Here is a 25837-nt window from a genome sequence, read left to right on the forward strand (position 1 = left end):
TTGGTTTGCCTCTTCTTCCCCCCTATGTTCATTTGTTCTGTTTCTTAAATTCCACACATGAGTGAAATCATATGGTATTTGTCTTTCTCTGACTGACTTTATTTCACTTAGCAAAATATTCTGTAGCTCCATCCACATCACTGCAAATGGCAAAATCTCATTCTGTTGATGACTGAGTAATATTCCATTGTATATATATATACCACATCTTCCTTATCCACTCATCCAGTCAGTGGACATTTAGGCTCTTTCCATAATTTGTTATTTTAAATAATGCTTCTATAAACATCGAGGTGCCTGTATCCCTTCAAATTAGTATTTTGGTATCCTTGGGGCAAATACCTACTAATACTAATGCAACTGCTGAATCATAGGGTAGTTCTGTTTGTAACTTTCTGAGGAACCTCCATACTATTCTCCAGAGCGGGTGCACCCGTTTGCATTCTCACCAACAGGGCAAGAGGGTTCCTCAAGAGAAATTTTAAAACATATTGAATTAAATGGAAAGTGAAACATAACATACCAAAATCTTTAGCATACAACTAAAGCAGCACCTACAGGAAATGTACAGCACCAAATGCTTACATTGGAGAAAAGGATCTCAAATCCACACTCCAGGCTTCCACTTAGAGCAATTAGAAAAGCAAGAGCTAAATCAACTCAAAACTGCAAAAGAAACAAAATGGTAAAGAGCAGAAATCAAAGAAATGAAAAACATAAAGAAAATATTAAAAAGATCAACAAATAGACATTTTTCCAAAGAAGACATATAGATGGCCAGCAGACACATGAAAGGATGTTCAACATTGCTCATCATCAGGAAAATGCAAATCAAAACCACAATGAGTTATAGCACCTCACACCTGTCATAATGGCTAAAACCAAAAACATAAGAAATAACAAGAGATGACGAGGATGTGAAGAAAAAGGAACCCTCATGTACTATTAGTGGGAATACAGACTGGTGCATCAACTGTGAAAAACAGTATGGAGGTTCCTCAATAAATGAAAAATAGAATTATCATATGATCCAGTAATTCCACTACTGGGTATTTATCCAAAGAAAATGGAAACACAAATTTAAAAAGATATGTGCACTCCTATGTTTATTGCAGCATTATTTATAAAAGCCAAGATAAAAGCAATACAATAGAAAATTACTCAGCCATCAAAAAGAATGAAATCTTGCCATTTGCAACAACATGGATGGATCAAGAGGATATAATACTAAGTGAAATAAGTCAGCTTGAGGAAGACAAATACCATATGATTTCACTCATATGTGGAATTTAAGAAATAAAACAAAATAAAAGAGACAAACAAAAAAACACACAGAGAACAAACTGGTGGTTGCCAGAGGGAAGGTGGGCAGGGGATGGATGAAAGAGGTAAAGAGGATTAAGGAGTACACTTACCACGATGAGCACTGACTAACGTACAGAATTGCTGAGTCATTATACTGTACACTAGAAATGAGTATACACTCTATGTTATTACTTGAATAAAAAAATAAAGTGAACCATGATAAATTTTTTAAAAAGATCAATGAAACCAAGCTTCTAGCAGGACAAAGAGAAAGAGAGAAAATATGAATTACTAATATCAGGAATGAAAGGGGATTATCTCTACAGCTGCCACAGACATCCAGAAGATAGCAAGGCAATACTCCAAACACTCTATGCACATAAAATCAATAACTAAGATGAAATGGACCAATTCCTCAAAAACCATAAACTACCAAAACTCACCCTGAAAGAAATACAGTTGGTCCTTGAAGAAGCCTAGGGTTAAGGATGCTGACCACAATGCAGTCAAAAACCCATATAACTTGACTCCCCAAAAACTTAAGTACTAATAGCCTACTACTGTTTACTAGAAGCCTACTGATAATAGTTGATTAACACACACTGTCTTAATAGACAATGTTTAGAATTAAATTTAGTTTATAATTAAACTACATTCTTACAATAAAGTATGATAGAAAAAAGTTATTAATAAAAGCATAAGAGAAAATGCATTTACACTACTGTACTGTATTTATCAAAAAACAACAACAACAACAACAAAAAACACCCTATATATAAAGTAGACCCATGCAGTTCAAACCCATGTTGTTCAAGAGTCAACTGTAGATAAGCTGATTGGTCCTTACTGTTAAAGAAACTGAATTTTCAGTTTAAAAACCTCCCGGGGGGGGGGGGATCTCTAGATGCAGATGGCTTCACTGGTGAATACTATCAACACTGAAGAAGAAAATAAAACCAATGTTAATATCTTCTGGAAAAATAAAGAGCAGAGAACACTTCCAAATTCATTTTATGAGACATTACCTGGATACCAAAACAAGACAAAGATAATGTAAGAAAAATACAGAGCAATATAAATGCAAAAGATAAGTGCAAAAATCCTCAACAAAATATTAGAAGTCATAAGCCAGTTAAGTTAGAAATAGCAAAAAGAATTTATACATAAACATACCTATATACACAGACACAGACACGTACAGAGAAAATAAAGGCACACTTCAAAAAGCACTGCAAAGCTAACACTCTTTTCCAAATCAAAATTCTTCCCTTTAAGGGCGAGAAGACCTATTCCTAACAAAACTCTTAATTCTTCCGTATATCTAAGTAAAAAGAATTCATTCCATTAATTACTGTTGGAATAATTAGTATCAGTGCTAATTTACATCCAGCAACATTTTCTTCTCACTCACTAGCTCCAGGAGTTTGCCTTCATGGGGCAAAACCAAAAGAATATACGCCATCCTTCTGGAAGTAGCATTTGGTTCGAGGATGGGCACAAAAGCCAATTTGAGACAAGAAACAATGAGTCAATGAAGTTTCTACGAAAACCAAGTGCTCTCTGCTCTACAGATGTGGTAGTACGTATATATACAGCTTCACACTGAGGCAGCCGTCCTGCTAAGAAGCCAGCCTGAAGATATCAACACACAGAGGAAAACGGAGAAAAGACATAAATAAAAAGCTTAGTTGGACTCCCATCTATGCTAGGACTTCATTGAGCTGATTAAATTTACTTTAGTTTAAGCCATTTTGAAATGGATTTTCTGTTATCTGCACATAAAGAATCCTATGATGCCAAGGACTAACCAGATAGAAGTCAGAGGAATGCTTATTTCAGTTACCACATAAAAGAATTTTTTAATAATTGAAGCTAGTAAAATGGAAAAGAACACGTTTTTAAGTTCTTTTCCATGTAATCTCAAATACTGTAAGTAAAGTTTCAATACTCGCCTGTATGTTCCTACCATAACAGAGAGGCTAGACTTTTGAAGTTTCTTTCAATTCTAAGATTCTGATTCTTAAAGACATACTGAATTTGGGACATCAAATGAGACACAGAACTATTACCACTTAGACTTCTCCTAAAGTAAAATGAAACAAAACAAAAACAACACAAAACAAAACAGGGGCACCTGGGTGGCTCAGTCAGTTAAGCGTCAGATTCTTGGTCTCAGCTTAGGTCATGATCTCAGGGTTTGTGAGTTCCAGCCCTACGTCAGGCTCAGCGCTGTCAGCGAGGAGTCTGCTTGGGATTTTCTCTCTCTCCACCTCTCCCCTGGTTGCTCTCTCTGTCTCTCTCTCTCAAAATTAATAAACTTACCAACTATTCTGCCTAGGACCCGTATCCATTTGACAAATGTGAATACAGTATATGTTCTGAGAAATACGGTTTAAAAAAGAAGTAGAAAATTAACATGCAACTTTTATTTTACACGTTTATACTCTAATCCTTTAGAAGGACTAACAGTTTACCAAAGAGTTTAATACTGAAAAAAAAATTTACTTGAAAAGAGGATCTAATTTTAATTAACCATTAAACATAAAATGTCTTTTCCTGCACTAATGTCTCACACTGTGGCATCCACAAAACAATGGTAACTTTTCCATTTGTAACCTTTGCTAAGGAAATATGCTTTATTTCATTAGGTGACAGATTCTAAGTTAACTGTATTAAGATATTTCTGGTGTCTTTGACGACCTAAAGAAAAATTTTTTCCATTATTCCTCGATTCCAACACCTCTGAAACCCAAGAGAAATGATCTTTTCAGACATTTTATGTTTTACAGAAAATAAGCAAGCAACAAATTACAAGAGAAATCATAGCATTAGAAAAACTCTTTCAAATGTCATGAGGAAAAATGCCGTGATTTAGGTTATTGTGGTGGTACATTACAATTAGCAAAGATAACTACGTTGCATATAACTAGTCCATGTGCCTCCCTACCTCAATATTTTCTTAACTTCACCTATTATTACTTAAAAGATACCCATTACATCAAGAAAAATTGAGAATGCGGGAAAGAGGTGAAGACTATAATAAATAACAGCTTGATGATTCTCAAGACTTATCCTTAGGTTAAGTAAAAGTTGTTAAGTCGGGCGCCTGGGTGGCGCAGTCGGTTAAGCGTCCGACTTCAACCAGGTCACGATCTCGCAGTCTGTGAGTTCGAGCCCCGCGTCAGGCTCTGGGCTGATGGCTCGGAGCCTGGAGCCTGTTTCCGATTCTGTGTCTCCCTCTCTCTCTGCCCCTCCCCCGTTCATGCTCTGTCTCTCTCTGTCCCAAAAATAAATAAACGTTGAAAAAAAAAAAATTAAAAAAAAAAAGTTGTTAAGTACTTTTTGCAATGGAGAAGTTTAACAAGTAGAAGTGAGCTCAAGAGACCTAGAAAATTAGAGTGAACTCAGGCTGAACACAGCTCTTCCCCAGACCTCCATCCAAAAACAAATGAATCTTTCCCTTGGAATTGTGAGTGTACAATATCACCCACTCACCTTACCAACCAAATCACCTTGGGCATGTGACTTTTTTATATATACAGAGCGCTACTGCTTTCTTTCACATCTCTTCCCCCTCATAATGCGGGGAGTATCAGAACTGTGCTGAAGACAGAGAATTACAAATAGGTACCTAAATTCCCTGACATTAAAGAAAAAAGTGCAGAAAAAGCTTCAAAACACTGATAAATGACTACAACATCTGTAGAGGTAGAAAATCTACCACATTATCTGTATATTCTAAAGCAACTAGCATGAAATCTTGACTGAAGCTTGCAAAAAAAAAATACATGTTGCTTCAAATTATAATAGAAATGTTCAGGTTTTAGAAAGTACTTAAGAACTTAGATTCCGTTTTAAAGATGGATATAGTAGTTAGAAGAGGTAAACTTACCAAAGATATTAGTGGAGTGTCCTTTCCTTGCAATGGGTCTGAGTTCATTATGTCCCCATCCATATATCCTATAATTATCCCAGGCATGTTTCATCATCTGAGAAAAGAAAAATTATAATCCATCAATTAACATCACTCACAGACTGTTATTTCATCAATCTATATCATCTATCACTGCAGCCTTACCCATTCTTCCTGTTATCTCCTGTATCAGAATATTATTCTATTAACATTTTTTACTAGCGTGATAACCCACATCATCATGTTTAACCTCAGTCTACACAAGAGAAGGAAAACTTGGGTATAAAAGACAAGTTCTTTTTATTGGGGAAGAAGGTGTCTGTTCAGCACTCTTTCCTTTGAGGAACTGCCAATTCTTTGGGGAATAGCTCCCCTTCCCTCCCTGTGATCACGACGGCACTGTCAATCAAGGGGCTCTGATTCCACAACCAATTACTAGAGAACTCCTTACCCTTAGCCTGAAGATCAGCAAAATCCTTCTTTAAAATAAATACTTCAGGCTTTGCAGTCCATACCGTCTCTAGCAATTACTTAACGCAGCTACCATAGCACAAAAGTAGCCTTAGACAATACATAAACAAATGGATATACCTTCTCCAACTAAATTTTATTTTTAAAAAATAGACAGCAGGCAGAATTTGGCCTGTGGGTTGTAGTTTGCCAACGCTGACCTAATCACAGTCACTAGGTACCTGTGATTCAAGTAGTGGCAATCAAGTCCTTTTACGTATATTGTTATAGACACTAGGAGATAAAGGGACTCTCTCATTTTGCAATCTCAAGGTCTGTGTAACACATTATCTTGGGCTGATGGGGGCTAACACTCTCCCAACGTGAAGATACTAAACGAAAGGATAAAATGAATATTATTGACAGTAACACCTACAGACTTGGATTTAGCCAAGCTCGAAGCCCTAGTTTACAGCCACTTAGCTAGTAAATATTTTTTTATATCAACTAGTTTGAACTATCAACTAGTTTGTTAATTATACAACAGGTGAATTATTTAATAGTGGACTGTGGTATATAAAAAATCTATTCATTTAACAGTATATCACTCATTCAAATATTCCTCAACTTGCTTTTTTACAGCTTGCATTATTCACACACCAAAACCAGACAAAGATATTACAACAAAACTGAAAAACATCATACGATCATTTTCATAGAGCAGTGACGAAGCACTTGACAAGATTCAACAGCCATCCATGATAAAAACTCTCACTAAACTATAAGGAAATGCCCGCCATCTAATAAAGGGGATCTTCAAAAAACCTACAGCTGACATCTTACTTAAGACTAAATTCTTAACCCTTCAAGTTGATAACAAATCAAGTATGTCCATTCTCCACACTTATTTTCAATAATGTACTGGAAGTCCTAGCCAGTGTAACAAGAAATAAAAGGCATAACAATCAAAAAGGATAAAGGAAAAGCACCTCTATTCACAGAGGACATTACTATGTATAAGGAGAATCCTGAGCAATCTAAAAAATAATAATAACCCACTAGAACTATAATGACTTCAATAAAATTAACAGGGATACAAGTTCAGAAAACTAAAGTCATTATATATTTCTACATGCTAGTAATAAACACCAGAAATGGAAATTAAAAAACAAGTCCATTTATAATAGCATCAAAAAACATGAAATATTTAGGAATAAACATAATAGAATATGTGCAAGAAATTATATATGAAGAACTATAAACACTGACAAATTAAAGAAAACCTAAATAAGTGGAAACATGTAACATGCTCATGGAACCCTGAATACTGTTAAGATAACAATTCTTCTCAATTCATCTACAAATTCAGTAAAATCCCAATCAAAACCCAGCAACCTTTTATTTTACGTAAAAAAGTGAATTCTAGAAAGGCAAAGGACCCAGAAACACGAAAACAATTTTTAAAAAGAACAAAGTTTGAGGATTTAACCTGATTTCAAAGCTTACTATTAAGTTAAAGTCTTTAATACAGTGTCCTACTGGCATTAAGGAAAAGTATACAGATTAATGGAACAGGTAGGAATCCAGAAAGAGCCTCAACATCTACTGAATCTGTCATTTGATTTTAAACAAAGTGCCAAGCATGAAAAGATGCTCAACGTCGCTCCTTATCAGGGAAATACAAATCAAAACCACACTCAGATATCACCTCACGCCAGTCAGAGTGGCCAAAATGAACAAATCAGGAGACTATAGATGCTGGCGAGGATGTGGAGAAACGGGAACCCTCTTGCACTGTTGGTGGGAATGCAAACTGGTGCAGCCACTCGGGAAAACAGTGGGGAGGTTTCCTCAGAAAATTAAAAATAGACCTACCCTATGACCCAGCAATAGCACTGCTAGGAATTTACCCAAGGGATACAGGAGTACTGATGCATAGGGGCACTTGTACCCCAATGTTTATAGCAGCACTCTCAACAATAGCCAAATTATGGAAAGAGCCTAAATGTCCATCAACTGATGAATGGATAAAGAAATTGTGGTTTATATACACAATGGAGTACTATATGGCAATGAGAAAGAGCGAAATATGGCCCTTTGTAGCAACGTGGATGGAACTGGAGAGTGTGATGCTAAGTGAAATACGCCATACAGAGAAAGATAGATACCATACGTTTTCACTCTTATGTGGATCCTGAGAAACTTAACAGAAACCCATGGGGGAGTGGGGGAAGGAAAAAAAAAAAAAAGAGGTTAGAATGGGAGAGAGCCAAAGCATAAGAGACTCTTAAAAACTGAGAACAAACTGAGGGGTGATGGGGGGTGGGAGGGAGGGGAGGGTGGGTGATGGGTATTGAGGAGGGCACCTTTTGGGATGAGCACTGGGTGTTGTATGGAAACCAATTTGACAATAAATTTCATATGTTGAAAAAAAAAATAAAGTGCCAAGGTAATTCAATAGGAAAAGGATCATTTCAACAACAAATGATGCTGAACAGCTAGAAAGCCCTACGGGCAAAAACTGAAGTGTACCCTTACTTCAGACAATAAAAAATTAACTGGCAACAGATCACAGACTGAAATGTCAAAACTAAAACTTAAACATGTACCCACACAAATACTGACACACAAGTGCTCATTGCCAACTTTATTCCTAATAGCCAAAAACTGGATCAAATGTTGAACAACATTCAACAGGTGAATAAATAAACTACGGTACCTGCATATAACGGAATACTGTTAAGATAAAAATTACCTTCATGTGCAATCTACATAGATGAATCTCAAAAAAATTATGCTGAGCAAAAGTCCAGAAACAAAATATCACATACTTTATGATTCCACTTCACTGAAACTCTAGAAAAGACCAGTCTAATCTGCAATGACTAGAAACAGATCAGTGGTTGCCCGGGACCAAAGAGTAGACTGACCAGAGAAGGGCACAAGAAAGCCATTTTGAGACTGTAAACATATTCACATCTTGATAATAGTTGCTGTTATACAGGTGTATACATCTGTCAAAACCCATAACCAAGCAGTACTCTTTTATATTTTTAACAAGCAGTACTCTTAAAACAGGTACATTTTATTGTATACACATTACGCCTCAATAAAGCTGATTCTTAAAAGAAATCTAATAGTCTGCCATATCTTCCCCACTCATAATTCCCACTCTCCTGGGGCAATTAAACTCTTTCACCTGTTTTTTTCTATCTAAGACTATATTCTGAAATATAGTCTACAGTGCTATTTCAGCATTTAGATATTTACTGTACTCTCCTATAGTTACGGTAATTTAGCTTTCTTATGCCACTACTATCTCGACATAAACTTCCCCACATAGATTTCTCCCGCCCACATCCTCCCAATTTAAATAACAACATGCTTTTCTTATAATTATCACACTATTTTATTCAACTTTTGTTTTTCCTGCTGTTACCTACTTGTCTGAGGGTTTGAGTTTCTTTGTTTGCTTAGGTTTCTAATGTATCAATTCTGAATTTACTTCCAAATTATACTTGAGCTTCAAAACTTGTCTCAGTATAATCAAACACACCAGATAAGACTATCAGTTCCATTTTATTCTCTGATGTACCAATCCTTCCTGAAGCTCTCCACCCTCCAGCTCTAAGCTCTGCCCAAAGCACAGCAGTCACCCTGCTGAGTCCCTTATTCACCATCCGGAGAGCGCCCTTCCTTTCTCTCTCTAGTGACAGATCCCCTATTGCCAAAAGCCCTTCTCTTCCTATTTTTGTGCTGAAGCATATTTTCCGATAGCAATCTGAGAAAATGACTAAATTTACTCTCAGATTTGATTCATAAATTGGCTGAATAGATCATTCTTTCTAAGTCATTGCTCCACTCTCTTCCAGTTTCCAAAATTGTGACTGAGGAATCTGAGGTGCCATTATGTATGATCCCATCTTTTGAGTGGAGCCTTTTTTTTCTCCCTAAACTTTTAGGATCACTATTATTATTATTATTTTTTTTTTTTTTGAGAAGGAGTGTGCATGTGTGTAGGGGGTACGGGTAGAGAGAGACAGGGAGAGGGGAAGGGGGGAGAGGGAGGGATGGAGGGAGAGAGAAAGAAAGAGAGAGAGAGAGAGAGAGAGACAATCTTAAGCAGACTCTATGTCTAGCACAGAGCCCAACACAGGCTTGATCTCACAACTGTGAGATCATGATCTGAGCCAAAATCAAGAGTTGGACACTTAACTGACTGAGCCACCCAAGTGCCCCTAGGATCTGTTTTTGAATGCCTATTTTTCTAAAATTTCAGTAGAAGTCTCTCTTTTTGTTTGTTTGTTTGTTTGTTTGTTGCTCACTGTTGTTCTATGCCTGACAGGTCCTCTCAATGTGTAAACTCTCATTCTTTAGTTTCAGCCAATTTTCTTAAATTGTTTCTTTGATTTCTTCTCCTCCTTTTTCCTCTATCTAATCACCTGTTAGATGTTCTTGACTGATCTTATTTTCTTGTTTTCTCAATCTCTTTGTTCTACTGAGAGATTTGCTCAATTGTATCTTCCAACTCTTCTACTGAATTTTAAAATTCTATCACACTTTTTATTTCCAAAAGCTCCTTCGTATGCTATAAATGTTCCTTTTCAGAACTTATTTTTCTCACTTTATGAGTTCCATTTTTTGTCACTCCAATGATGTTAATGCTTTTGTTTTTTTCTCCTCCCTGTATTGTTTCTGTATTCTCTGAATTCCTTTCTTCCATCTGTTTTATTCTCTAATGTGAGAAACTTTCCTGAAATGCCTGGTGATCTTTGTTCTTCACATAAGAGGGAAACAAATGATAATTAAAGGCTATCAGTAAACAAGCAGGACTTGAACTGAGCCTCATCTTAGTTAGGGAGCACAGGTGACACCCAGTGGTGTTTCACTGAGGAACAGTGTAGAAGACTCTTTTGTCTTGGGCCAGTCTCTTCAAAGAGAAGTCATCCACTCTCCTGCTTATTGAATACACACCTGGCTGTCAGAATTCTGAGAGCTCACAAGAAAGCAGTCTTAATATATTCAGAACATTTTTCACTTAATTCCCTCCACCTTAGCCACTTTTTTTGTTTTTCCTCAGCCATACCTGGTGTTCCCCAAATCCAGATCTTCCCTAATTCATCCCTCCAAAAGGTAAACTTTAGTGTTCTGTTGGGGAAGGGAGGGCAGCAGCTAGGATGCCAAAACTAGAGAACTGAGGATCTAGGAGTTAAGAGCACCTCTTAAAATTTTCAAATAATCCCTTTCCAATTTCATCATACCCCTGCCTTCAGAGGTAAACAATGTCTCTAATTCTTGAAATGCTCAGGTATCCTGCCATTCATATCACCTTGCCCCTTGTTAGCTTCTTTCACCACCAGCTTAAATTTCAACTTTCTCTGTGTGTTAAGCCAGTATCGATAATGTTTAATAGGAGCCTATACAGGCATTGGCTTGTAAAAATACCGGATATTGTGGTGTGCTCTAAAGGGTTAACTCACCAGGTCTGAGTTGTCCAAACCGCGTACATCCTAAAGAAAGATATGTCCTGTGCCAGACTCCTGGAAAATAACTGCTAAAATTTTATTATCCTGTCTGTCAAGAATATCTTCATTTAAATGAAGCTTTGGGCCATGTCAGTTCATGTTCACAATGTGATTTATGGTGGCAGCCTTGGGCCACATGGTATCAGCCTGACCTTTGGAGGACTTGGGAGAACTAAGTTCAGCCATGCCTAAAGAATGAATCTCAAATAAAAACCCTGGACACCAAGGCTCAGGTGAACTTCCCTTGTTGGTGATACTTCATACACAGCATCACACAACACTGCTGGAAGAACTAAGCGGTGTCCACCGGAAAAGGACAACTAGTAACTTGCATCTGATGTCTCCTGGACTCTGTCCTATAAGCTTTTTCTATTACTAATTTTAATCTGTTGCCTACTGCTGCAATAAACCAAAATCATGAATATAACAGCTTTGCTGAGTTCTGAGAGTACTTCTAGCAATCACTGAGGCTGTAGGTGGCCTTGGGAGTCTTCTAAACACACACTGTTATTTGAATTATTACATACATAAGAAAATATTTCAATAAATTCTAATGACATCTAAAAAAAAAAAGTCAGGCATCTCAAAAAACAAACAACAACAAAAACCCCACAACAACCTGTCAACATTTCCCCCATACAGTCTAAATCCTTTAGCAGCCAGTGCATAAAACAGACTCCAGGATCCAGAGTACAGTTCTATTTCACAATTCCATCAAGGTCAAGTTCTTACACTAATTCATAAGGTCAAGCTTAAAGAATCTACTAAATCTTCCATGTTCATTATTAGAATATATTTGAATACATATCTGACTATTTGAACTAAACGTATTGTCTTATTTTATGATAAACAATCCCTTTGAAATATTGTTGATGCTGTTACAACCTGACAAAATCTTTTTTTTCACAGGCACTGCAACTGCAAACTCTACCAAGAATTAGCAGGAGTTCTAATTGACAAAATTTAACTGTAATATTCACCAGACTTTCCCCTCTCTGTTATTGTCTTTATCTCCAAGTAATTCCTAGAATAACAAATTGAAAGACTTCTGAGATTAAACAATTTAAAGAATTCTGAGGTCAACCGCTTCCCATTCCTCAATCCATTGAGACTGTTTGGAAGGAATCTGCAGTGTGGTTGAGGGGTTTCATGACCCATTCCTTAAAAGATGACAGATATAATGTTAACTTTTCAGGAGCATGTTTATGAGGAGATTTGCATAGTATCTAGCAGAGTCCCTTGTAAGTAAACCCTTAAGAAATTTCCTATTCAATGATAAATTATTTACAGATCTAGTCTACATTATTTATAAAATGCTGACTATCAAAAGATCTCTCAATACAGAATGGTGTAACAATCCAAACATTATATCAAAATTTTAAGTGTCCAATAATATTACAATCCATATTAAGAAAGAGTGAGTTCTAGCCTTTACTGCCAACTTGGAATCTGAACCACGACCATGACCCAAAAACAAACAAGAAAAAGTATGACACCATAGATGATACAAATGTTCATATATATTAAAATCCAGTCAAACGCCATAACCATTCCATATCATAAATCTCAGCTTATTACCTCTTTAATTTTTTCCCTTTTCTTTCTTATGTCATTATCTTCTGGGTCTCCACCATCTATTCCTATTAGATTTGGTATAGGGACTGGTGGCAGTGGCTTCTTCTCTTTTGTCTTCATTTCTTGGACTACCTTATTTTTCTCTGTCTGAATTTCTGCTCGGATTTCCTCTCTCGACTTCTTTAATTTTTCTTTTGCTTCTTCCAGGGCCTTCTCGTGATCAGCTCGAATTTTATTTCTCAAACGTTCTTCTTCTTCCCTGTGAGAAGAAAAAAAGACTAGTTAAGAATAACCCTTAATTACTTCAATATAAAATGTAAAGTTTCCTCCACCAAACCCTGGTAGATGTTTTCTACTCCTGCCATTAAAAGGTAAGGATGATCTGTGAGAGACCCAGCTCTATCTGCCCCTACAGGATACATGTAACTTGGTATAAGCCCTGGGTGCTAAACAGTAAACACTCTACAAGCCTGGAGAAGAGGGAACCTAGAAAGAAAGTTATAATTGCAGGACCAAAAGAGCAATTGGTAACTTGTCAGGAGACACATGAAAAAGGAAAAGTGGGAGAAGGAGAGAAGGGAGGGGGAGAGGGGCAGAGAGACAACCCAGAGAGAAAACTAGATGGGGGAGAGAAAATTAGTAACAGAATTAAGTATGAAGAGGGGACTAAAATATAAATATGGGGTCAAGGAAAGAGATAAGTGGAAAAGATAAGAGCTCAGGAAATTTTTCATTTGTTACATAGTACAAGACATGCTTCTAAAACTTTCACATTTTGGAAATACCATAGATCTTAAAACACAATTCCCAACTGATGTGGGCAGAATGCTTAAAACTCCCTTGAGCCCTCGTTAAAAATACAGATTCCAATTCGGTAGGTCTGTATGAAACCCATGAATGTATATTATTAAGAAATCCTCTGAGGAATTCTGGTATGCACACAGATTTGGAAACCACTACCGCAGGGGACGCCTACAGGGTCTTTCACCCAGCCCTAGTTTTGTGAGAGCTCGATCTTCTCTCCACACATCTGCCCCAATCCACACGAATGAATACAAGAGTGGTAGTTACTATTTTCCAAATCAGCCAATGATGACTCCTCTAAGGGTAAATATCTAACTCCACAGTCAGCAGAGTCCCCTCTCCAGAAATTTAATTCAAACTCTGCACACAGCTGGATCCACAACATTGCTGGTGGGAATATAAAATGGTACAGCCACTCTGGAAAAGGTTAGTGGTTTCTTAAGAAACTAAACACACGACTATCACAAAATTTGGCAACTGCACTGGACATTTATCCTGGAGAAGCGAAGGCTTATGTTGACACTAAAACCTATACACAGCCCATGGCAGAAAGACAAGAACTGTATGATTCCACCCATATGAGACACTCAGAGTAGTCAAAATCCTAGAAAGGAGAATGGTGGCTGCCGAAGGACGGGGGAAAGGGAAATGGGAAGTTCCTGGTTAATGGGTAGAGCTGCAGCTCCTACAAGATGAAAGAGTTCTGGAGATGGCGGCTCAACAATATGACAGCATTTACTACCACTGCACCGTATGCTTAAAAATAGCTAACGTGACAGATGTTACATGTATTTTACCACAATTGCTAAAAATTGGGGGGGGGGGGATCCTATACAGGAAAGTTGGTGACAGCTTTACCCATAATAGGCAAAAACTGGAAACAACCCAGGTGTCCTCCAACAAGTAAATAAACAAACCACTGTTTCTACTTGGTATAGCCACAATATGGAATACTACTTGCAATAAAAAGAAATAAACAATTCGTCTACACTTGAATGAATTTCAAAGGTATTACTATGTGAGTGAAAGAAGCCAGTCTCAAAAGGTTACATTCTAGATTTTTTTTTTTAACGTGACATTCTCAAAAAGACAAAAATGTAAGGATGGTGAATAAATCAGTGGTTGCCAGGAGTTACGGATGGGGGAAGGGTTGGCTATAAAGGAATAACACGAGAGTTTTTTGGGATGATAGCATTGTTACGTATCCCAATTATAGTGACTATGGGAATATGTACGTGTGTTTAAAAATCACAGAAGTGTACATCGAGAAAAATATCAATTTACAGTCTAATATTAAAAATTAAATTGTTAAATGTTTAGAGAAAAAACTGGATTGCTAGCAGTAAGAAGGGGTGATGAGGAAAACATGAGAGAGAAAAGAGGGGAGAGAGCAACACAGACAGTCAGGGCAACACAAGGGAACTTGAGGGCAGGGAGAAAGCAGCCCTGGGGCCTGCAGACAGACTGGAGGTGAGAAGAATGCAGCAGGGGGGAGCCAAACAGAGTCTCAGATAACAAGGCAGACACAGGCAAGCACCGCCCAACAGCCTTCCAGTCCCCCTCCCTCCCCTTACAACACAGAAACCCTGTGCCTAGCCCCAGAGAAGAGACCATGATGTGTCTATGCCAACCAAGTCTTTCTCACACGCCCCTGTAGCTAGGGGTGGTCGCAGAACCTTATTCCAACTACAGAGACAAAAGAGGACTGGACTACTGGGAAATATTTTCCTTTTGGGATTAAAAAACGGACAGAACCATTTGAGAAAAGAGCCTGTTAGCTACTAGGACCAAATCTACCTGAACACAGATTCCAGTCTCCAAATGTGGCTGTGACGCCTAAAGCTATGATAGTCAAAACGCAGGAAGCCTGGGGACAAACGGCCAACACGGCTGAGAAAAGACAACAAAGAGGTAAAGTGCCTACTGATATCACTGGGTTGCTGCCAGGGCCTTTACCGGTCAGTCCCCTAATTTCAGACAGGGGGGTTGAAACAGTGGGGTGTTCTGTCACTTCCATCTAAGAATTTTTCCAAGTCACTCACTCAGTGAGCGGACAGGTACATGGCCAGGAAGGCAAAGGCCTAGGACTAAGCACCAACGAAGAAGCACATCAAACAGAGACGACCAGTTCTTTCAAGGGCAGTTTCTGTCCTGATGACAAGTGGGAGAGTCTCTATAGGGAACTACACTTTCCACCTCTAGCTCCAAGCACCATGTCACCACTGAATGGCACATGGAAGCCCCCACCATGTTTGCAGTGGCTCATCTGTGACATCACTGCGGAAAGCATCTTCGCCCACCAGTGCACCTCCACAAAGTTGGGTATCACATGCCACTTTCTAGAGCCTACCCTGGGAGCAAGGGAGAAATATGGGCCACAATACATTCTATGTCCCTCTCCAAAGCTTCACAATGCACAGGGGTATTTTAAAGGCTCTGAGAAGTCCCACAATAAAGGTGCCTAACACCTCCTAACTTTATTTAGTCACAGTCCCCATTTTCTTCACACACCACTTTTAGCATGCCATGAAACACGCCGCCACAGAAGATAGCCCTCCAACTATGCCATCAACCAAACAAGCCCTTGGGAGAACCCTGCCACTTTTTTGCTGTGTGGCATTAGATGGATGTCACCTCTCTGAGCCTCCTTTTCCCCACCAACCTCCCAAGACTGTTGTCAGGAGTAGATGAGATGACACAGGAGTCTAAAAGTATAGAAAAATCTTTATCAACTCAGATTTCTTCCTTCCCTTACTACCTACCCTCCCCCCCCCCCCGAGCCATTTAATGATTTGGGCTAACATCAGCACTCTCAGGTACCAAGACCAACACCCAGAGACATCCTGCAACTTCTCGGCTTCCCTGCACTGAATGACACAACAGCTTCTGGGCAAACCTACAAGGACTTAGAGGGCACCAAATGCTCTTAAAATGGGGCCAGCCTCCTGCAGAACTAGGAGAGAGCTGTGCCCTTTCTCTTCCAGCCCTGACTCCTTTGCCCATATGTCCATAATACCAGTTGGGGCCTTCAGGATTACCTTAGAAATAATAGTGGGCATGAGTGTAGAGAAACTTATTTTCATTTACTATTCTTTAAATGCTAATATCTATTATTTCTCTGAAAGTGAAGAAGATATTTGATAGCAACATATGTGAACAATTTTCAAATTATACTTTAAAAATTATTTTTAAAAATAAAAATTGGTGACTCAGTTAAGCATCTGCTTCTTGATTGTGGCTCAGGTCATGATCTCACGGTTGTGAGTTCTAGTCCCACATCAGGCTCTGCGCTGACTCTCTCTCCCTCTCTGCCCTTCCCTTGCTTGCTCGCTCTCTATCTCAAAAATAAACATTTAAAAAATAATAAAATAGAAATAAAAATTTGAACCCTCTAAATTTCAGTACTCTGTACAAAAGCCCCAGTCACATTATTCCAGTTCATTGTTAATGGCATCCAAACGGTGTTCACCAGAACCTATAGTGCTGCAACATTGTGCAGAGCTTTATTCAAAAACATTTTGAAAATCTAAAAGACCTATAAATTTGCATTTGTCCCAAATAATTATTTGTTTAGCAATTTAGTGAGTATAGTCACCACAGAATAAACACCATGAACTGAAGTGCAAAGAAAGACCAGTCTAGTCCCTAAGAGGAACTCCAGAGTCCAAGGAATTGAGTCAGACCTCTTGTCAATGGGGTGGCAAGAAGAACTATTTTATAGTTGGGGAGAAAAAGTACTCAGAGTAAAAGTACTTAATCCAAAAGTCAGGAGACAATTCTCTTTCCAGCTCTGCCCCAACTTACTCTGCAATCTGGCACAAATCACTAAAAACCTCCAAGATCAGTATTTTTGGGGAAAACACATATTAATACTACCCTGACTACACCACTCGGCTAGTGATATCCAAGGTAAGTAAAAGTATTCCATTAATAATATCTAACATCCTAACCTCTCTGCTAGTTTTCTTCCATTTTTTATTTTCATTTCACCAGTGTCCTTTCAAGGGGCACCTCAAATTTTTAGTGGCCAAATCTCTAGATGTTTATACCAGCTGAATCAACTCTTTCGGATGTTTATTTTCACCTACTTGATCTTTTACTCACATATTTTCAAGATTTTTTTAACTTTGATATCTTCAACAGATAACCATGTGAACCTCCACCTGTGTATGTCTGTACCTTTCCATCAGTGACTTGTATCTTTTTGTTTAGTAAAGAATCCAGCCTTGTCTAAAGGGAAGTCTGGCCTTTGTCCTCAATTTCTCGCATACCTGATGAAAACGTCCTTGTGTATGGTGGGTGCTGGCCACACTGATCACAGGGTGAGAGAGTCCCAGAGGCAGGGCTGGCCACTCTAGAAACACCAACAGTATGACTTAGGGTGAGGGTTCTGGGTCAAACAGTTTCACGGAGACTGACTTCAGTCATGTGGACAATCAATTAATCATGCCATAACAAAGTCTTAATAAAAACTCTGGACACCAAAGCTCAGGCAAGCTTACTGGCTGGCATATGTACTGAAACACACTGATGGGGAGAGACTAACGTCCTGACTTCACAAGGACAGGATACTAGAAGCCCCACGTTTGGAACCTTCCTGGACTTCACCCAATGAGAAGTCTGACTATAAACTCTATCCTTCCCCTGTAATCTATAATTCTCTCATGAATGTAACAGCTTTCAGTAAATTCTGTGAGTGCTAGCAAATGATCAGGCCTGAGGGTGGTGGTAGGAGACCCCTGAAATTGCAGGTCCTGGCAGAACTGAGGTTGTCTTGTGGAGAACTTTGCCATTTGACTAACTCTGAATACCTTCCAAGGCTTCCAATAAAATTTGGCCTTACATCTATAGGTTCTCATGAGATCTGAAATTGCTTTTTTCAATTATATTTAATGTGTAATATTTAACTCACTCTTTGATACCTGACACATAACGTAAGGTTTGGTTTCTTTGCTACTGTTGTCTTGTTTTGTTTTGTCCTTCCACACATCCTCGATCCTTGAAAGGCAAAGGCGAATGACAAAAAACTAATAATTGTTGTGGCTTAGATATACAAGATACTGGCTTAGTTGGTTACTTATTTAATTCTGACACCAATTTATGAGGCACCCTCTATTAAGCACTGTACTCCATCTTGTTAGGAAAATACTAAGGCACAAAGAGAAAAATTAAGTAATCTGTTCAGGGTCATAAAGCTAGTAAGTAGACTAGACACAAAATAGGCATTTTGACATATGTATTTATGCGAATAGTGCCTTTCATAGAAGAGATGAATTGTATTAAAGGGTTTGTCTCTTACTGTGCAGATACAAACACTATTTCTCAATCTTTTCTCCCTTCTTCTTTCATCCTAGAGCCCTCAATTTTTAGCTAAGCACATGCTCCTGCTAAATAAAACTCTACTTCTCAGCCTTCCTTACTGAAGCTGCCCTACAGAATTTGTATGATCAGAAATAAACTCTTATCTTGCTTAAGCCACTGATGTTTTGTGACTTTTATGTTTGGTAAAATGACCTAATATTAACCGAGACACTCTCCAACCTACATGTTCTCTTTCCCTCAGGCTTTCATTAGTATCTGAGGGCTGATCTGCCAGAAAGAAACTAACCAGGTGATAAATTTCAGTCTCCAATTACAGTATTAAAATAAGTCATGTTTGGAAACATTGTAAAGGGCAAATACAGCCTCAATTACATGAGGATACCTAAGATCACACTGAAATCTTATTTGGCAAAGATTTAAGCAGATATACAAACACTTCCCCTTTATGCTCATTCTCTTCCTCTCTACTCTTCACCTAACAAACATGAAGTTCCATCCATCCTTAAAAAAACTAAAAACTTCCCTCAAAGAAGTGCCTGTCTCCACATTCATTGGTGTCTCCCTTCCTTCTACCCACTATACTTTTTCAAAAAGTACCACACTTGCTGTTTCCATTTTCCTTAACCTCACATCATTCGTCTATCCATGACAGTTAAAAACCAACAACGAAGTTCTCCTTTGAAACTACCTCTTCCTCATACTTGCCTTTCAAACTGTTGATCACACACTGGCTTTACCACCATCAATCCGCCCCAAAATGTTGTATTCCATTCTCAATTCTGTTCTCACTCTATGTATTCCTCCTATTCAACACCAACCGTTTTCTCAACTATTATATTAAAAACAAAAACACACGGTCAGCCTTTACCAGGTTACTAAGTACTCCAAATCCAAATTTCTAACAGCATGTAAGACACCATGCCAAACACCTCCAATTCAACATGTCCAAAACAGAACTGAATGATTACTATGAAAAAGGGACAATCACAGGCTAGGTTCATTCACGAACACAGATTCTTTTTAATTAAAATATTAGCAAAGTTAATCAGCAATAATAAAACATAGAAAAAAAATAATTCATCATAACTAATTGGACTCATCCCAGAAATAAGAACAGCTTAACATGAGAAAATTCAATCCATGTAATTTACCTACTATTAAAGAATAAAAATTATACAAATCATTCAGTAGAAACAGGAGAAACCTACATTTTAGGGAATTTGGGGTTGCATTCATGGTAATTGCAGATTAAGTCAATAGTTATCAGTCAATGAATTAAGTTCAGCTTAATTCAGTGATAATCAACAAACAGCTACGAAATGTGAGGGAGCTAATAATCCAATAAATATGTAAACAAAGTAAATATAAGATGAGTGGATCACAACAAAGGAAGTAAGTAACTACAGGTATTGTAGGTTGTAGACAGGAGAGGTACTGTAGGCTAGACAGAAGAGGTAAGATATCCACAGAAAAGGTATTTTCTAAGCACACAAGTATGCCTTGAGAAGATTTACATAGCACAATAGCATTTCTAATGCATGATCTTCGGGGCGCCCGCGTGGCTCAGTCAGTTAAGCATCCAACTCTTGGTATCAACTCAAGTTATGATCTTATGACTCGTGGGATGGAGCCCAGGCTGTCAGCACAGAGCCTGCTTGGGATCCTCTCTCTCCTCTCTCGCCACCCCCCCAAAATAAATAAACATTAAAAAATTTTTAAAAAGAAATGCATGACCTTCAAATACAAATTAAAAGGAAAAACATGAGTTTGCCAGGCAGATGAAGAAAATAAAGGCAAGCGAGGTATAGATGGGATAGTATACAAATATAGGGAAGAAGTGACACAACACACCAGTTAGCAAATAAATTGCTTTGGATGCTAAATGATAGTGTGCGTGGTGAGAGAGGGTACAGTAGAGTAAAACAGACCGGACATAACAAGGAAGCCAGAGAAGACAAAAGCTCAATCATGAACAGAGCTTGCACTGCATCCTGATGACACACACCTGTACTTAAATCTTAAAAAAACAAAAACAAAAACAAAAACCTGCCTCTTAAGGACTGACTACTTGGGGGTAGGGCGTTAGGGAGGAAGATGATACAGGAAATGGGAGTTAAGAGATCACAACAGCCTCTCAAGCAAAAAAAAAAAAAAAAAAAAAAAAAAGGACCTAATAAAAATCCATCTAAAGTAGATATGCAGAAGTGGGACCAAATATCGGAGATCTTAGAAAGGCAAGGCCAATAATATTTAGATAAGTGATTAAACATGAATGGGAAAAAATTAAATGATAGGTTTTTTACTATAGTGACTGGATAGAAAGGGGTAGTTAACTAGCATTAACTAACTACAGTGACCTTGAGTAAAGGGAAAAATGAGAAAAAAACGAGTAGGTATGGTTTTACATATGCTATGTTTAAAAAGTCAACAGAGCAAGCAGATGTCCAGGGCTGAAGACATGGACTTGGAAATCATCAGCCTCCAGAGGAGCTGAAGCTCCCACCTAACTGCTCACTCACATGGGTGAACTTTATGGTATATAAAGTAAACCTCATAAAGATGTTTATTAAAAACCAGGAGCAGTTATTCTGCTACCAGACAGCAGTTTTCAGAGCAGGGAAAAAGAGGGTTTTATAATAACAGGGTCAATACATCATGAGAATATAGCAAGAGAATATAACAATGTAAACATTATATACCTAATCAAAGGGTTTCGAAATATGTGAAGCGAAACTGATAGAAATAAAAGAAGTAGACAAATCCATAGCATATTAGGCAAATTCAACACCTTTCATTCAATGATTCATAAAAGAAGTAGAAGGAAAGTCAGTAAGGCCATGAAAGGCAGACAACACACCATCAACCAACCTAACCTGACATTTAGAAAACACACTACCGAACAACAGCAAAACACACACTCTGTTCAAATGCAAACAGAACATTTACCAACACAGACCATTTTCTGGGCTGTAAAACAAGTCTCAATACATTTAAAACGAGTCAAACCATACAGAGTATGTTTTTTGCCCTCACTAGAATTAAAGTGGCAATCAATAACATGAAGGTATCCCAGAGCATCTCCAAATATTTAAAGAATAGAGTAATACATCTCTCAATAATCAAGATTCTAAAAAAAATGAAAAGTGATACCAGACGGGGGCACCTGGATGGGTCAGTCAGTTAGGCCTCCAACTCCTGATGTCAGCTCAGGTCATGATCTCCTGGTTGGTGGGATCAAGCTCCACATCCAGCTCTGTGCTCAGTGTAGACAGCCTCTCTCCCTCTCTCTCTCTCTGCCCCGACCCCACTCACACACACTCGCTCACTTGCTCTCTCAAAATAAATAAACATTTAAAAACACTTTTAAAAATAGGGATACGAGATGACTAGATGGATGCACGTAAGAGCTCATATACTAACCACCACTGAATTGTACACTTTCAGGGGTTGAACTGTATGGTATGTGAATCAGATCTCAATAAAGCTATTTTTTTTTTAATTTTTTTTTTCAACATTTATTTATTTTTGGGACAGAGAGAGACAGAGCATGAACGGGGGAGGGGCAGAGAGAGAGGGAGACACAGAATCGGAAACAGGCTCCAGGCTCTGAGCCATCAGCCCAGAGCCCGACGCGGGGCTCGAACCCACAGACCGCGAGATCATGACCTGGCCGAAGTCGGACGCTTAACCAACTGCGCCACCCAGGCGCCCCTCAATAAAGCTATTTTTTAAAATTTTAAATTAGAAAGTGCCTTCAACTAAAAGATAATAGAAACATCAAAATTTGTAAATGAAGCTACAGGAATCCTTACAGAAAATTCACAGCACGAAAATGCAAGTATGAAGAAAAGAAGAAAGGTTAGAGGGACAGTTACAACACAACCAATCCATATTAGAGAGATCTTACGTAAAGGGCCTCAGGTTCTACTTAACAGAAAAAGAGAAAATTAAACCTCAAGTCAGCAGAAGAAAGGGAGTAATAAAAATGAAAAAGAAAACAGAAAACTGAACATTGAGCAAAACCAATGAAGCAAAAAGCTCACGCTGAGATTTAAAAAAATAAATTTCTGGGGCGCCCGGGTGGCTCAGTCGGTTGAGCGACGGACTTCGGCTCAGGTCATGATCTCACGATTTGTGAGTTCAAGCCCCGCGTTGAGCTCTGTGCTGACAGCTCAAAGCCTGGCACCTGCTTCTGATTCTGTGTCTCCCTCTCTCTGCCCCTCCCCCACTCATGCTCTGTCTGTCTCAGAAATAAACATATAAAAAATTAAAAAAAAATAAACTTCTGACAATACCATTAAGAAAGGGTAAAAAGAGAAGCCACAAATTATAAAAACTAGAATGAAAGCACCAGCAAAACTACAATACTACAAATATTAAAATTATCATAAGGGAATATTTTTTTACTAAGTTACATCAAAAAGTCAACAATCTACATTTCTCGTTTTTTAAAAAAAAATAATAATACTTAAGTGGAGTCAACAGGACCTAGATTACCTGAAAAGCAAGTATCTGTTAAAGGAACTGAATGTATACTTAAACCTTTCTACAGAAAACTCCAGTTCAGATGATTTCAACAGTGAACTCTACCAAGTATTTAGGGAAGAATTAGTCTCAGCTCCACAGAAACTCAGGAAACAGAAGAGGGGATACTTCTCATTTCATGAGGGCAACATTACCTTGATACCAAACCAGACAGAAATAATAAATAAATAATTGCTCCTTGTGAACATAGAAAAACACTTCTATGATTTAAAAAATACGTAATGACTAAATGGCATTAAATTCAAAAACCAAAAGATGCAATTTACCATATTAACAGACTTTTAAGAAATGACTGCATGATCGATCATCTCAATAAATACAGAAAAGACATTTGGCCAAATCCCAATTCCTATTCCTGATTAAAAAAACAAAAACAAAAAACTCTCAGCAAACTAACAATGTAAGGGAACTTCCTAATCTGATAAAGGGCATCTATGAAAAACCTACAGCTAACATCATCCTTAATGGTGAAAATCTAAATGCTTTCCCCCTAGAAGTTGAGGAATAAGGGGAAGGATGCCCACTCTCACTATTTCCATTCAAAAATGTATGAGAGATTCTAGTCAGTGCAAAAGGCCAAGAAAAAATAGGCAATCAGTTAAGAAAGGAGGAAATAAAACTGTATTAATTCAGACAGGACTGTAGAAAATCCATAACCCAAGGCCTAATCATATTTTGCGATTTTGCACCTTTCAGACTATACACATGGTAACCCCTCCTTCTGGAATCTTCCCTATTCTGTCCCTGATGAGTCATACTCAGTCATCAAAATCCCACTCACAAGTTATCGCTATCCAGCACAGAAAATCCAGCATTCTCCATATTCCCCTTTGAGATATAATTGACACAGAACACTGTAAATTAAATTTCAGGAATACATGTTGATTTGACAGATTTATATGTGGCAACATGATAACCACCATAGCATTACCTAACATCTCTATCATGTCATAGAATCACCATTTCTTATTTGTGGTAGGAACATTTAAGATCCACCCTCTTAATAACTTCCAAGTATATACTGCTGTATATTAGATCCCCAAAACTTCTTCATTTTACAATTGGAAGTTTGTACCCTCTAACCAACATCTCCCCATTTCCCCCACCCCTGAAAACCACAATTCTAAATCTCTGTTTCTACGATTTGGGACTTTTTATATTCTACTTACAAGTGATACATTTGCCTTTCTCTGACTTATTTCACTGAGCGTAATGCCCTCAAAGTCCATCCACGCTGTCACAAATGACAGCATGTACTTCTTTCACATGGGAAAAAAATATTCTGCCATATGTATACATACATCTTCTTTATCCATGTATCCAAACTGACAAACACGTAGATTGTTACCATATCTTGGCTATCATGAATGATGCTGCAGTAAACATGACAGCGCCAATATCCTGTCAAGATCCTGTTTCCATTCCCTTTAAACATATGCCCAGAAGCGGGACTGCTGGATCTTACGGTGCGTCAGTTCTAACTTTTGGAGGAACCTTCATACCACGTTCCTTAGTGCCATACCAATTCACACTCCTACCATAGTGTACAAGGGGTCCCTTTTCTCCACATCCTAACACTTGTTATATCTCTTGTCTTTTTGACAACAAACCTCTAGCACCTGAAATGGTATTTCACTGTGCTTTTGATTTGCATTTCTCTGATGATTAGTTGTATTAGGTATCTTTTCACATATCTTTTGGCCATTTGTATGTCTTCTTTGGAAAAATCTATTCAGTTCCCCTGTCCATTTTTTAGTTGTATTGTTTGGGTTTTTTGCTACTGAGTTGTATGAGTTCTTTATGTATTTTGGATATTAACCCCTTATCAGCAATATGATTTCCAAATATTTTTGCCCATTCTGTAGGTCACCTTTTCATTTTGTTGAATGTTTCTTCTGCTGCACAGAAGCTTTTTAGTTTGATGTAGTCCAGTTATTAATTTTTGCTTTTGTTTGTGCTTTTAATGTCATTTCCCAAAAAAATCACTGAAAAAGGCAAAAATGTCAAGGATCTTTCCCCCTGTTTTCTTCTGTAAGTCTGACTGTTTCAGGTCTTATGTTTAAGGCTATAGTCCACTTGGAGTAAATTTTTTTGAGTGGTATAAGTCCACTCTTCTGTATGTGGTTATCCAGTTTTCCCAACACCATTTATTGAGGACACTATTCTTTCCATTGAATATTTCTGACTCCCTTCTCAAATACTGTAATGGTTTATTTCTCTTGATTCTGTTCCACCGGTCTATGTGTCTATTTTTATGCCAGGACCATACTGTTTTGATTACTACAGCTCTCAAGTATAGTCTGAAGTCAGTAAGTGTGATGCCTCCAGCTTTGTCGCTCTTTCTCAAGAGTGCTTTGGCTATTTTGGGTCTTTTGTGACTCCATATGAATCTTAGGAT

General features: G+C 38.0%; 1 protein-coding gene across 4 annotated transcripts in view; it reads right to left on the minus strand.

The window, feature by feature from the left end:
• Positions 1 to 25837, minus strand: part of MAN1A2 (mannosidase alpha class 1A member 2) — a 181046-nt gene that overhangs the window by 129883 nt on the left and 25326 nt on the right. For 2 of the 4 annotated variants that reach the window (XM_047083549.1, XM_047083550.1), the window contains exons 2-3: positions 12772 to 13027; positions 5198 to 5294 (exon numbers count right to left, since the gene is read on the minus strand). In XM_047083549.1, the coding sequence (XP_046939505.1) occupies positions 5198 to 5294; positions 12772 to 13027 (353 nt within the window). Of the gene's footprint in view, positions 1 to 5197; positions 5295 to 12771; positions 13028 to 17843; positions 17927 to 23705; positions 23753 to 25837 lie in introns of those variants that run through there. The other 2 variants (XM_047083551.1, XM_047083552.1) reach the window with 2 other exon arrangements.

The sequence above is a fragment of the Lynx rufus genome, unplaced genomic scaffold (genome assembly GCF_022079265.1).
Source record: "Lynx rufus isolate CCGP_SWC_20201006 ecotype Redwood Valley unplaced genomic scaffold, mLynRuf1.p SCAF_2, whole genome shotgun sequence".
NCBI lineage: Eukaryota > Metazoa > Chordata > Mammalia > Carnivora > Felidae > Lynx > Lynx rufus.